Source organism: Canis lupus, chromosome 6 (genome assembly GCF_003254725.2).
Source record: "Canis lupus dingo isolate Sandy chromosome 6, ASM325472v2, whole genome shotgun sequence".
In the NCBI taxonomy this organism is placed as follows: domain Eukaryota; kingdom Metazoa; phylum Chordata; class Mammalia; order Carnivora; family Canidae; genus Canis; species Canis lupus.
Window position 1 is genome coordinate 62060273 of NC_064248.1, and position 15139 is coordinate 62075411.

Sequence of the window (15139 nt, forward strand, 5' to 3'; positions counted from 1 at the left end):
CACACACACACACACATACAATATGATATTACTCAGCCATAAAAAGGAATGAAATCTCTTCTTTGTGACAACATAGGTGCACCTAGCGGGCATTATGCTAAGTGAAATAAGTTAGAGACAGATAATACTGAATGATTTTACTTATATGTGGAGTCTAGAAGAAAAAAAACAAACAAACAGATTCATAAATTCACAGAACAAACTGTCCAAGGAGGATGAGATAGGGAGGTGGGAAAAATAGGTGAAGGGGATTAAGTGGTACAAACTTTCAGCGATAAAATAAACAAGTCATGGGATGGAAAGTACGGCATAGTGAATATAGTCAATAATATAACTACATATGGTGACAGATGGTGACCAGACTTATTCTAGTGATCATTTCATAATGTGTATAAATGTCAAATCGCTACATTGCATGCCTGAACTAATATAATATCATATGTCAACTATACTTCAAAAAAATACATAAATAATGTACTAAATATAATCTTTTAATTAATGGAATTAATTATGTGGCTGAATGATCCAGATTAAATTTTTTTCTATCATTTTAACATTAAGTAGAAATGCAGGTTATTTTGCCAATGTCCCTAATATACTTTATTCATCTGAAAATTCATATTGTTTAAAGTGGACTTCATTTCTTCGATATTTTTCCTAGCAGAATCATTATAAGATTCTCTTTAAATAACTCCATGCTTATGATGCTCTTGGTACTACTGAAATTCAATCTTTGGAAATTATTTAGTGGAACTAAGCAAATTATTATACATTTGGTTTCATATTTTTGGAAAAAATATTCCACACTAACTATATTATCTGTATTTACAAATACTTAGATCCAGCTGTGAAACATTATTTTTGCATGTGGTCTCTGTAGGGTATTATCGGGGAACAAGGAGAGAGAGGAGAGCCTGGAGAAGAGGGCTATAAGGTAATTAGAGCAAATTTAATATTTTGCTTCTAAATTGAATTAGTATTCTTTGTGATTTTGTTTGGTTTCAAATAAAAATAAGCATCACTGAGTTATTAGTAATATCTTGTGGTATTAGAACAAGCATAGCTCTTTGTACTTTCTGTTCCAACTTTCTAGAATCATCTTCATCTCCTCTCATTGCTGCTTTTTTCTCATCATTCAGATGTCAGCTGAAATGTTACTTCCTGAAAGACCTTCTCTCACTGCCCTTTCTATCCATCATTTAATATCATATTTTAATGCTACCTGTATTATCTTACTACTTTTTTGGTACATTTTTCTTTGTTTATTGTCTATTTTCCTCTACCAAAAAGTAAGATCCATGAAAACAAGACTCTTTGGCTTTTTTTTTTTCTTATCATTATACCCCTAATTTCTAGAACATAATATTCCTGGTGTATAGTAGGAATTCATTAAAGAGTCGTCAAATGGGTGGATGAATGTCATTATATTCTCAAGCCTTCTGTCAATTCTTTTCCATTGTTAGAAGGATTTTATGAGAAGAGCTTCATCAGCCAAAATTATATTAGACCATGTGTAGAATTCACTGTATTATTTTTTATTAGCACATTTGTGTTTCGGATATTCTGTATTCTTGCCTCATGTCCTCTTCCTGTTTACAGTGTCTGTAGCTAAACAAAATGGTCATCTGCTAACTCACTTCCTATAGCTTCTATTATGTTCCTTTGCTCACAATATTCTGTGTCTACTCACAGTATTATTTTATCTTTATTTACATAAATCCTATCTATCCTTTATAATCTAGTTCAAACTCCTTTTTTCCCAACTCACCCTAACAGGAATCTTTCCCTATTCTGTAGTCCTATATTTATTATTTACAGAAGTCATTCAACAGAAATATTTTACCCTCTTCTGTTGTGGATATTTTTGCTAATTATTTGTAATGTGCAGAAGTATCTCAGCTCTCCAATTTGAATATGATTTCTCTCTTCTACAATGTTTGTTCTGAGCTTTGTACATAATAGTATACAATATGCATATAAACATAATTCATATTTAATAATGAATTGATTGGTTATTTGATCCAATATATTCCTCCCATAAAATTTCAGTAATCATATCTGAAATGAAGATTTAAATAGCTAGATTGAATAAATAAGCTTGTAGGTAGATAATTATCATTAATAAATTGATTTTTTCAAGTCTGAAATCTGAAAAATCAGCTTTTACTCCCTAAAATTCTCCTTGAAACAAATGTTGAAGGTAGCTCTAAATGATTGTAATAGTTGTGGTGGTCATCTTGCATTTCTTCTATTTTTAGAGAAACATTTTAAAACATCATATATATATATTCCGTTTCAAATTTATATAACATTTGTGTCTATATGTGTTTCTAAATCCAGGGAATCCACTGTATTTATTCAAAATTAGGTTTCCTTTGGATTGAGAAGCCAACCCACTGCTTCCAGAATAATTTGAGAAGCATCTTAAAGTTCTTAGTTTTTGCTGTGCATACCTTCACACATTCTCAGGAAAATTGGGTTCTTGCAATATCTTCTTTTGGTCTCTACAACTACAAAACATTTGGTAGCTAAACCAGCAAATTTACTGCCAAACAAACAGGTAACTATTCTTTTGAAAGAAGAAAAGAATCTCTTCATCTGGCTAGGAGAAGAAAAACTCTGCCTGCCTTATTCTTTATAGACACGCCTTACTCAGAAATCCTTCATCAGAGAACTTCTTCATAGGCCCACTGTGGGATCTATTTCTCCTTCCTCATTCCACAAATACTGGTGAAGTTTTCAGTTGTGGATATTTCATGAATTAGTTTGACCCACATCTTCCCTTGTGTCTTATTCTATCCTATGTTCTTAGATTTTAGAGGTCATTTTTATCATTTGTTGCTGGTTTTATTCTAAACAAGCCATCTTAAGCCAGACAGCCACAATAGTTTTATTGCTTAGATATCTGAAAGCCATGAAATATCCACACTTGTCCCCTTCCAAGTTTTCCCAAGCACAAGTTTGATTCATACTGGGAAATGATGCTTGCTTTAGAGTTAGATTATTCTGTTATAGCCTCAGATGAAATTTTTAAATGTTTGCTTTTCGATAGTTTTAAAATGTACGTATTATCCTTTCACTCTAGGAAACTGGTGGTTAGCATTATCACCAAGCCTTCTTTTTATTAGGTTAAAATACACATAAAATTTACCATGTTAACCATTTTATTTTTTTAAGATTTTATTTATTTATTTGAGCCAAGGAGGCATGTGTGTGCATGAGCAGGGGGGAGGGGCAGAGAGAGGGAGAAACAGACTCTCCACTGAGCAGGGAACCTAACCTGGAGCTCCATCTCAGGACCCTAAGATCATGACCTGAGTCAAAGGCAAACACTTGACTGACTGAGCCACCCTGGCATGCTCATTTTAACCATTTTAAAGTATACAATTAAGAGAATTTTAGGACATTCTCAATATTTTGCAGCCATCACACATAGTTCCAGAACATTTTCATCACCCCAAAGAGGAAGCACCTACCCATTAAGCACTCACTCTGTATTTCTCTTAGCCTTTGGCAATCATTACTTGGTTTTATGTCTCTATTGATTATCACCCCAAAGAGGAAGCACCTACCCATTAAGCACTCACTCTGTATTTCTCTTAGCCTTTGGCAATCATTACTTGGTTTTATGTCTCTATTGATTATCTATTCTGGACATTTCATATAAATGGAATCATATAATATATAGCTTTTTGTGTCTGGCTCATTTCATTTAACACAATGTTTTCAAAATTCATCATGTAGAATTATTAGTACTTTGTGCCTTTTGTGGCTGAATAATCACCAACTTTTTAAAAATATTTTTATATTTACAAATTCTCTTATTACAGTCATGAACTCATGATTATCCTATTGGATAAAAAAAATGGAATAGGGGGCGCCTGGATGGCTCAGTCAGTTTAGTGTCCCACTCTTGGTTTCAGCTCAGATCATGATCTCAGGGTCATGAGATCAAGCCCCACATTGGGCTCTGTACTCAACAGGGAGTCTGCTTAAGGATTCTCTTCCTCTGCCCCTCTCCCCACTCATGTGCAGGTGTACACTCTTTCTTTCCCCCTCTCTCTCTCAAATAAATAAATAAATTTTAAAAAATGGAATGGCTAGTGCAAATTTTTACTTCCATTCATTTATCAACTATTAGAAATTTTTAAAAATCTTTTTCACCATGCTTTGTTCTTTTTTCCTTTTAAAGAAACTGAGAATTACAGAAGTCATGTGTCTTGCTCATTGTCATCAGTAAACACTCATTAAGCATCTTTATACATGACAGATCTTATGTCTTATGCATAATAAAATCTCTGGTCACTCATCATATATTTGGATGTCTGCCATGGACCAGGAGCAGAACTAGGTATCATGAATTTAATACTGGACACCTCTCCAAGGTACAGTCCCCACTTCTGTGTAAAACACATGTAAAGATATACAGAATAAGAACGTTTAATCAGTATAAAAAAAGATATAGTAAATTATAGCTGTCATCCAGAAAGCTATACATTCCATAGGTCAAGCTAAATTCATTTGAGGCATGAGAAAGCCAGAGGACTTAATGAGAATAAGCATATTATACTGTCAACACCTGCTTTTTAAAACCATGGGCAAAAACATGCACATACCTAAGATTAAGTCAGACTCAACTTATGTGAGATGAAGTCCTAGAAATACATTGGATAAATTATGTTCTAGCTCAAACTCCATTTTGATTTGGTTTGGCAAAGTCCATAGCATCTTTGTGCACAACAAAATAACATTTAAATCCTCAGTTAGCCATCATTCCTTAGCATCAGACATGCATATCCAGATTGCTATGGGATATCATCACAGGCACCTCTACCTCAGTATGTCCTATACCACAGTTTCATCATCCTCCTCAAATTTGATCCTCTTCTTTCTACATCCTCAATTCAGTGAATGCTACCATCAGACATTAAGGTGTTCAAGCCAATAAATGAATCATCCCTCTCTTTCTTTCTCTGTCTCGGTCTGTTTCCCTCTCTGTCTATTGCTCTCCCTCTGCTTCTGTCTCTTTTTCTCTCTCATCCTCTCCCTCCTCTCCTTGGGCTTTCCTCTCATCTCTAAAATTTACTTCACCACTTCTTTTGACCTCAGATAGCTCTGAAACATAGCCACTTTGCCCTACTTTAGTTCAGTTTCATCATTTTTGTCTGAATTACTTTAATAACTTCCTAACTAGACTCCCTATCCCCATTTGTAGGCCTCTCAAACCCATTCCCCATGTAACATGTTCTGGCAAACTAATCTCCACTTATTCCTCCATGCTATCTCCTTTGTCAGAAGGTCTTTTTACTTTGCTACCTGGAACACTCATCTTTCAAAATTCAGCATATCATCACTTCCCTTATAAAATCCTTGGCCATCTAGCTCCTATTGGACATTTAGTGCATACCACCACTAATATCACTAGACAAAGTCAATCACTTCCCATAACCTTGCCTATGTTACTTTATAATAATATTTATTACAGCATATTTAATTTTCAACACTGCAGAAAAATGGCCTAAGAGAAATAGTTGGCTATTCTGTGATCATTCTAAAAAGGTCTCTATGGCAGCCCGGGGGCGCTCAGCGGTTTAGCACCTCCTTCAGCCCAGGGCGTGATTCTAGAGTCCTGGGATGGAGTCCCACATTGGGCTCCCTGCATGGAGTCTGTTCTCCCTCTGTGTCTCTGTCTCTCTCTCTCTCTCTCTCTCTCTCTCTCTCATGAATAAATAAATAAAATCTTTAAAAAAAACAAAAAGGTCTCTAAACTACAGACCAATATGGTAACTAAGTCACAATTGGCCATTCATGGTTTTGAGTTTGCTCAAATGCTCAGTCTCACTGCACTCTCTAACTCCAGCTCTTCACCAATCATTTCTCTCCTGAGTTCTGCTTAATAAATGACTTATAATCATCGTATTTACTTGTACCAAACTTTATCTTCATTGACCTGATTCTGTTATTGCTGACTCTGCTCATGTTTTTCTGGTAAGGACATGTGTATTCTCTTTAGTTGTGACCATATTCTATAGAAAGCTTTCCAAACTAGACTTTTTCTTTGCCTCTGTTCACTCTCTTAAACAGGGTTCTTTTTTTTTAAATCAATTAGCTGGATCTTAAAACCATAAATATTTGCCTCAAAGAATGCAAACAAAGAAGGCTTCAACTGATCTTTCTGTGAGATAAATATCATTAGCCTATGTAGGCAATTCTTCTTCTAGTCCAGAAAAAAGGAAATGGGCCTATGGCATTCTTTTTGTAATATACAGAGAGCAGGAAGAAAGAAATCTGAAGCAAAGAGGACACTAGGAAAGGGGATAAAAGAGCTTGCATGCAGAATTCTTCATGCATACTCTGACATGCCCTTGGGTTGTTGCTAGTTTCTATTTACACACTTGAAAAGGGAAATGTGGTAGGTCAGCATTCCTTCTGAGGAGGACTAGCGTGATGACAGATTGCTGAATATTAAAGTCATTTGATGTGTCTTGGCATTATATACAGTAACAACTCCCAGTTTTCAACTCAATAAATCTATCCAAATGGTATAAACTTAGTTTGTAAAAATGGAGACCATACATAATTCACTTCCACAGTGGAAATAGGTTGAAAAAAGAAATTTGTTCTCAAGCCCTTTTTCTTTGGTTATTTACTATACTAGTTTCCTGACCAAAATCACTGTAAACCAAGTGGTTTAAAACAACAGAAATTTATTCTCTCGCAGTTCTAGATACCAGAATCTGATATTGAGATGTTAGCAGACTGTGCTCCCTTCCACAGGCTCTAGAGGAGAATCCTTGCTTTCCTTTTCTAACTGCTGTGGCTACATCACTCCAGTGCCTGCCTCTGGCCCTCTCCTTGGTTGCTTGTGTCTAGCTTTCTCTTATATGGGTACTTGTTCTAGACAATTCAGGATCATCTCTTTTTAAGATCATTAACTTAATGATATCTGCAAAGACCTTTTTTTTTTCCAAACGAGGTCACATTCACAGGTTCTGGGAATTAGGAAATAGAAATCTTTTGGTGGGCCATGATTTACCCCACTACATTAACCTATGTGCAAAATGAAACAAACTTTATACTCTACTCAGTAATCATAATATCCAGTGGCTATTATATTCCACAGCATTTCCAAGAAAGAATCATAATTTCTGTTATATAAATTGCATTTTATAACATTTTACTGCTATTTTAACCAATGTCACCTTATTTTCTAAGTTACATGTCTCTATTTACTATAATAATTCATCTTTTCTCTTCCTAGGGTCATGTGGGTTTGCCAGGACCAAGAGGTGCTACTGGACAACAAGGGCCCCCAGTATGTTTTGAAAATATTCTTTGTAATTCTGGCATTGAAAAAAATTAATGTTGATATATCTTATTTGGTCTCTGCTTCATACATGATTTCTGTCTGGTTTCCTATTAAAGGGTGAGCCAGGTGACCAAGGTGAGCAAGGACTAAAAGGAGAGAGAGGATCTGAAGTAAGTTGAAATTATTTGAGACAATTTGAAACTTAATGTTGGTTTTAGAAAGCAGGGGCATAGGAGCTACTGTTCATTGTGATTTAATTTTTTTTTTTATTTATTTATGATAGTCACAGAGAGAGAGAGAGAGAGAGGCAGAGACATAGGCAGAGGGAGAAGCAGGCTCCATGCACTGGGGGGAGAGAGGCAGAGACATAGGCAGAGGGAGAAGCAGGCTCCAGGCACTGGGAGCCCAACGTGGGACTCGATCCCGGGTCTCCAGGATTGCGCCCTGGGCCAAAGGCAGGCGCTAAACCACTGCGCCACCCAGGGATCCCCTGTTCATTGTGATTTAAATGATCATTCACCCTTCCAGAGCAAGGATCACTGTAGGCCTCTCATCAGAGTGTTTGTCACTAAGTGTGCAAAAACCAGATTATTGATTATTTCATGTGTTTTGACTGCCATCCAAATTTCCCCTTATCATCAGGCTTCTCTGGCTTTGTGAAAATTGCCCAAAGCTATCCAGAATGAATGGTCTCTCTTTGCGGTTTTAAGCAAAAATATCAATAAGCTTAAAACCAGCATTGAAAAGTGAAAACCTCTTGGTCAAACCTATATAGTTTTAGTAAGAGTAGGGGTAGAAATAGTTTGACTACGTGACAAAGATTCATGCTTGGTTTAAAATCTTTTTGTCTGTAAGACAAGCCAATTATCTGTTATCAAATAAACTAAAAACACATCAGCTTATTGAATTTAGACATCTCTTTTCCTGTGCATTGCTCAATGTTAACTCTGCCTTATTGGAGGTAGTTACCTTATAATTTGCTGTGTAATCTATACTGTCAGTTCATTGCTACCCTACTTTTCATAGCATTCTGATTTCATATACTATCAATTTTAAATTAAATTCTTAAGAAAATGTACTGTATTTTAATAATAAATTAGGTGAAAATTGATAAAAATAATCAAATTAAGGCCATATTTCTCCAAAGTCGTTAAGCAGTCTTCACCCATACTTTGTGTTTACCACATGTAGGAATAAATAGTAAAATTGGGTCGAATCTGATATTACATAGGTGCTCACTCACCTAAAGCCATTTTGAATAGTCTTGACATCTACCTACTAACTCCTTGTCAGTTCCTCAATAAATAAGAACTAATACATTAAAAAAAATTAAAATATACCATTGAAGGCAAGCCTTAACAAGAATAAATGAAGAGAGAGAAGGTAATTGCCCCACTTATTTACAACTTTTAGTACCCAAATTAGAAAAAATAGTGGAAAAAGCTATGAACCAAGAACACTACTACTGCTTTCATGTGACTTCCTTATATTTGGATTAAGTGCCTAAGGATGCACATGCGCTCCCAAGGCTTGATCCTAAAATTTCTAAGCTCTTACAATTAGTACTTTCATATTCTCAGTATTTTCTTTTTCTTTTTTGGCATATGTCAGGAAGAAGAAATTTTTTTAAATATTTATTAGTATCTATTAAAATTATGCCAATGAAATTCAAATATTCTTACTAGACAACTATGTTTCCAGCTGATGTAGTCAACTATCCCTAGGTATTAGAGTCAAAAGATACTGAGAAGCTATGGCTTAAATACTGTATAATCGAAGGGGATTCATTCTATCCTGCCTTGGGCAATACTGGCAAACAGTTCACGGTTACATTAAAAACCCTCTTAGAATTTTAAACAGTCATAATTGCTACAAGAATAATCATTGACCATGAATTATTCACTAGGGATACCTTTAGTGGCCAGGTGGATCTTGTCCAATTGTTGTCATCTTGTTTTTGCAAAGCTTTAAATTTGTTTTTTAGGTTTGCAAATGGCCCTGTAAAATCATCTGGACTATCCTCTCATTTTTCAGATGAAGAAATTTAAGTGTCAGAGAGATTGAGTTACCTAAGATCCAGAATTAGTTTACAACAGAACCAACACTAGAAATTTCCTGACTCCTAATATTATACAAAAGCCTCTATTACTTTGAAATCTTTTATAAATCAAGTAAAATACGATTAATCTTACTTAACCAACTAACTTAATCATTGGGCTCTCATATATGAGACAGTGGGAATCTATACAGAAAAAGAACAAGTCAAAGCCAATTGCACAACCACTACATTTTCAAAAAGATTTTTGTAATTCAAAAGTAGTGAACTGTCCTATAATGGCTTTCAAAGACTAAGACTCAAGCCAAAAATCTTATTTTTCTTCCAAAACAAAATTCCAGATTTTAGTGAATTGAAGTTTCTTGGTTAAAAAAAGGAAGAAAGAGTAATTATTGCCTAACTCTAAATCTGTTTATATTGTAAAGCTATCCTAACAAAGTTAGAACTAGCTAAATGTTGAGATAACTGTCTTTCAGCTTCATTTAAATAAAAACAAACAAGAGTTTGGACTATAATGATACATTGTTAAATGTCCATTATCAAAAGAATTAAAAATAAACAAGTAAATAAATAATTAATTAATTAAATAATTAAATAAAATTTTAAAAAAAGAATTAGACTACCTTCCCTAGGAGCCTGTGAATTGGTATCATCCCGATGACTGGAAAGCTGTTTTAAATTGATCTCATTTCAAAGGGAGCATTCTTTTTCAAAGATAGCCAGACAAAAGAGAAAGCACAATTTTATGCTCACTCTAAAGACTACATGTAAAATTCATTTGCCTTTCCTATTATGAAAACAGAAAAGTCTGTTTGTTGATTTATGGGGTACTTAATATTTCAATAAAATAATATGAATAAATTAAGTTTGAAAGTAGCATTAGAATACTTCTAACTTTACTATACTTGAATCCTGGGTATTGGTTAAGGAGTAACTTCTTTTCATTCTTATGATAGCAACCCAATCATGTACCAACACCTTATATGACAATTTTTTTTCTTTGTCTTTGGCCCAAATCTGTAATTTCCTATTGAAATAGAATACCTCTACATAGGACTAAGGTTTAGTAATGTTTGGCTCTTAATTGAGTTATAAGCCAACAATTCCATTTTGAGATTTTTTTTAATGTACAATTTTTTAAAGAATCAATGTTCTACACTTTGATGATCTTGATACATCTAAAATCTCCATTGTAAGACTGTGTTTTTTTCCTAACTGACCTACTTCCTTTTAGTATGATGACAATAATTGTAATAAGGAAATCTTTCCTGAATTGAACATCTCAAAACAGCAGAGACTATATTTTTGTTATTTGCTAAGCACTTTTTGTCTTCAGTAGACCGATTTTGCTGCAATTGTCCTATTCCAAGTAGCAAAATATACTTTGAAAGTAATTTTTATAGTCATACTTTCCGTTTTGTGTTATTCTATTGGGAGCTGCTTCCTGACGCCCATCCAAGTCTGAATAACATTCTAATTTTCATGATTATAAACCCATGCATGTAGATTTCATGACACAACATTTAACTTTTCTGAAACAATCCCCAACATAATAGGCATCCCAAAATGTAATCAATCTGTGATGATTTGTGAATCTCTTTGTTTTTATTTCATTATATGAACATTGGAGTAAAACCCTGATTTACATGTGTAGTATGTCTGAACCAGAAGACATAAACTCAGGTATACTAAAAATATGACTTTGTTTTTTATATGCTTTTTATAATGGAACTTAACATCTGTCCTGAGTGCACATGTGCCCATTCTGCTTCGTGATAGAAATCTAATTGGAAAAAAAAAGAAAAAAAAAAAGAAATCTAATTGGTGGAAATCTAATCAACTGAGTGCCTTTAATTCCATCCACACAAATATCCTACATTTGATTTAGAGTTTTCCCTATTCACTTTCTTGTCAGTTTTGCAGATATATTCTGGGTGGCAGTGGTAGGGAAGAGGAATCGGATGTGAGTTTGGTCTTTAGTCATCTATTTACACTAGTATACACCGAAATGCACATCATCCATTTAGATTCCCAGCTGCCATCATCCCACTATGTTGACATCTACCTTGGCCTTCCTTGCAGAAGTTCTTTAATTCATGCTGGAATGTACAGCCATTTTCTGAGTACAGAAAAGGCACAAAGTCTCCTTATATGGGCCCTTAAGGGCTATATGTTTCTGTTCTTGGCCATGTAGAAATACATTCTGCTAATCCCTATACCATGCCCTGTGCTTGGGAGACTCAGACTTTCTCAAGCCCACAGACCTAGACATCTCATGTAGAAATTTCTACTCTACTGCTGATACTCAGTGCAGTTTATGTGGACTTCTAAATGAAGACTTCAGTCTCCCAAATCCCCTCACTTATCTGAGAGAATTATTGCTTCTACCCACCCCAGGACTTGAGGGCAGAGTGAGGTGTAAAGGGCCCTTCTCAGAGATTCCTGTTAGTGTCGAACAATCTTGCTTCTCTTCTACTTCTCTTCTTACCTTTCTCCAACTTAAAGATCTTTATATCTCCTCAAATAGGAAAAATTTTCTCTTATACTATTATAATTCTAAATCTGTTCTTTAGGGCAAATTATATGACTTGAATCCTTTGTGACCTTGGTTTTTGATAATCAAATATAAACACAGTCATAATTCTACAAGAATAATCATTGACCATGAATTATTCACTATGGAGACCTTTAGTGGCCAGGTGGATCTTGTCCAAGTGTTGTCATCTTGTTTTGACTTTAAATATTTAAAAATCAGGCTTTTGTATTTAAAAATATATTCTTCTCAAAATATTATATCCTTCTCCAATTATTACCCCACCATGAGTTTCAGAGGACTATTTGAAATTCATAAGCTAAGGAAATACCTATTTTGAAAATCTAAAATCTAGAACAGATTAGCACTTTACATAAAAACAAATACTGTAAAGGAAAAAAACATTCTGGTTACATATTTGATATTATCACAGTTCATATACTATTTAATTAATGCTATTAGAGATAAGTGAAATCAATTTTTAATATTAAAATCTTATTTATTTTACTTCTTTATTTTGTTCTAAAGGTATATTTATTTTTAGAGATATTATTCCAGGAATTGCATCTTCTTCAACTAAAGTCATATCATCTACTGTTTCATTTCCTGGTTTCCTTACTTTTAGAATGACTTTACATTAGTGATTTTTTAAGGCAAGTAAAATAGTTTTCCAAGCTGGAGGTAAAACTCTTATTCCATATAATCCCCATTATCAAATTCTAACAAAATTGGATTTCTAATCTCTTACAGAAAATGTCCTTTTTTTCTAATGACTGAATATATTATTTCTTCTTAAAATGTTAAGATCATTTTCAGTGGATATAATATGTTATAAAATTATTTATTTTGTTATTGTCAACTTGAATCTTTGGCATAATTTATCTTCAAATTTTAATAACAACATCCCATTTTGGTGGAATTATTGTTTGTGAGAACTTTCGATGACTTCTGAGAAATGTGTCTGGTAATGACAATATGCTTCTTTTTCTGATTTGTGAACTAGGTCACTCTTTTCCACATTTTTCTTTTTAAATAATTTTAGGATATCATCAGGATAATGGCATGATTCACAAGGGCAAAGTTCCTAACTATCCTGGCAGACCAGTTACTGCTGAATCAATTATGATTTAAAACCTCTCACACATGGAAAAACAAAGAGTTCCGTGGGAAATAAATATCTTTTCTTTGATTCACAAGTATGTTCTTCTCCATGCTTCCAGATAAGCACATTTTAGGCTATCGGTTCATGTCCCTTACCACACTGTGACTTGAGATCAGTAACTTTGACTTTGCATTACCAGCACATAACAGAGCGCTTGATACAAAATAGCCAATAAATGTTTATGAAATTAGTAAAGCACTTAGCCACTTTCAATAGGAAGACAAAGGTCCAGTCTGAAAACGTGGACATTTATTAAATAATATTTAGTTCCCTTTTAGAGCTAAGATTTAATTTGGAGCTAGATGGAAATTCATGAATTATCTGGTCAAATTCTCTCATTTTCAGATAAAGAAAATAGCTCCCTGGAAAGTTAAATGGCAATCTCAGTGATGTACAGCCAGCCAGTGGCAGGACTGGTTCATTATCCTGGTCTCAGGGTTCTCTTTTTTTTTTTTTTTTTTTTTTTCAGGGTTCTTTTCTATATTTTCTATGCCTTCAGCTTAGTTAACGTTATTACCATTTAGTGACAGCTATGCTTCACATTTTTAGGGTCCTAAGGGGAAAAAAGGAGCTCCTGGTCCTTCTGGAAAACCTGGGATTCCTGTAAGTAACAGGCCCTTTTCATCTTTCTTGTTTTTCTAAATAGAATTGGCAGTTTCAGCAAGCAGAGAGTTTGGAGCCAATTATGACAAGTGTTGGATAAATCAGCTTGTCTTCAAAAAAAAAAATTTAAGCTCAAGCTGGAACACAGAGGGAACAAAATATGACCATTAGTTCAAAACCAAGCTTGTGCTGTTTAAATATAAGTCTCTGCAATTGAAGGCTGCTGGTTTCCGGTGTTATGGAGCTCTCTCTGTGGACTCATGCTACTCTCTGATTATGAACCACTGAAAACAGAGCACATGGCATATGACTGAATGATTGGTGACAAGGGTCAGAGATCCTCAAGCATGAATAAAAAGCAGGAGCTGGATTGTAATTGAAGGACACAGCCTCTCGGTTTCCTGGCAAATAGAACAGAATGTCTTAGAAGAAAATGTTTTAAATCATTTCATCACAGAACAAAGATTAATTTTACCTTCCCCATCAGTTTCTCTAGCTAAGCAAATATGTGTTGACTGGCTTATTAGCAGAGCCTTACTTCCTGCTGGTCTTCTGTAGCCAAGGGCTAGATGCCTACTTGGGGTAGCCTGGGTTGGTTCAAAAAAAGAAGAGAACATGAACATAAATTATTATAAGCACATTCAGATCAGAGATTCATACAGATAAAATCCACTTGCTCAAGAGTAGAAACAAAATGTTCAGACCTTTAAGCACTCATATAATTATCTAGTTCAATGTGGCAACAAAGAGAACCATAATTTGTTTCTTGAGAAAATAATAGGACATGAGGTTTTGCAAGATGGTGAAGGATAGCTATATCCTAAGCTGACAGGTACATATAGCTGACTTTTCTCCCGAGCTGGATAGAGCAGAGGCCAGCACAGTGAAAGATAGCAGAGAATTATACTGTCGCTGAAAAGTTTATATTTTAGTTAGCTCAGCACTTCTGTTTAGGGAACTTTTAAAGACAGTTACCTGAATCCAAAAAGGAAACAGGAAAATTTCTCCTGGGACATGGTATTAAAAATATAAACATCCCTTTCCCAAATATAAAGGTATTTGTCATTTAAACATTTGTACAGCGTCTCTCTATAATCTATGTAATTTTTGATTACCAGGGTCTTCCTGGCCTACCCGGGCCAAAAGGCATTCAAGGATACCATGGAGCTGATGGCCTTTCAGGAAACTCTGGAAAAGCTGGGCTACCAGGAAACCAGGGAGTTCCTGTGAGTAGAATGAATCTCTCTTTACTTTTCCTGTCTTATTTATAAGCATCTGTTTACTAGACCACACATATTTTGGCTTTCTTAGTTTTGATATTGACTCAGATTAGCCAACCACTGTTTTAATAGTTGTTTTGGAATTGTGTTTATGATCTTTAGGGAATGTCAATGAGTACATTCTCTGGGATATTTTGCATCAAAAAACCCATATTATAAATAATACATGTCATTTGTGCACAAATAAAAGCTTATA

The 15139-nt window shown here is 34.5% G+C and overlaps 1 protein-coding gene across 4 annotated transcripts in view; it reads left to right on the forward strand.

Annotated features, from left to right (window-relative positions):
- COL24A1 (collagen type XXIV alpha 1 chain) overlaps positions 1-15139 on the forward strand; it is a 387744-nt gene that overhangs the window by 308001 nt on the left and 64604 nt on the right. For all 4 annotated transcript variants that reach the window (XM_025417772.3, XM_025417773.3, XM_025417774.3 and 1 more), the window contains 5 exons: positions 881-934; positions 7262-7315; positions 7426-7479; positions 13610-13663; positions 14782-14889. In XM_025417772.3, coding sequence (XP_025273557.3) covers positions 881-934; positions 7262-7315; positions 7426-7479; positions 13610-13663; positions 14782-14889 — 324 coding nt within the window. The remainder of the gene's footprint in view (positions 1-880; positions 935-7261; positions 7316-7425; positions 7480-13609; positions 13664-14781; positions 14890-15139) is intronic.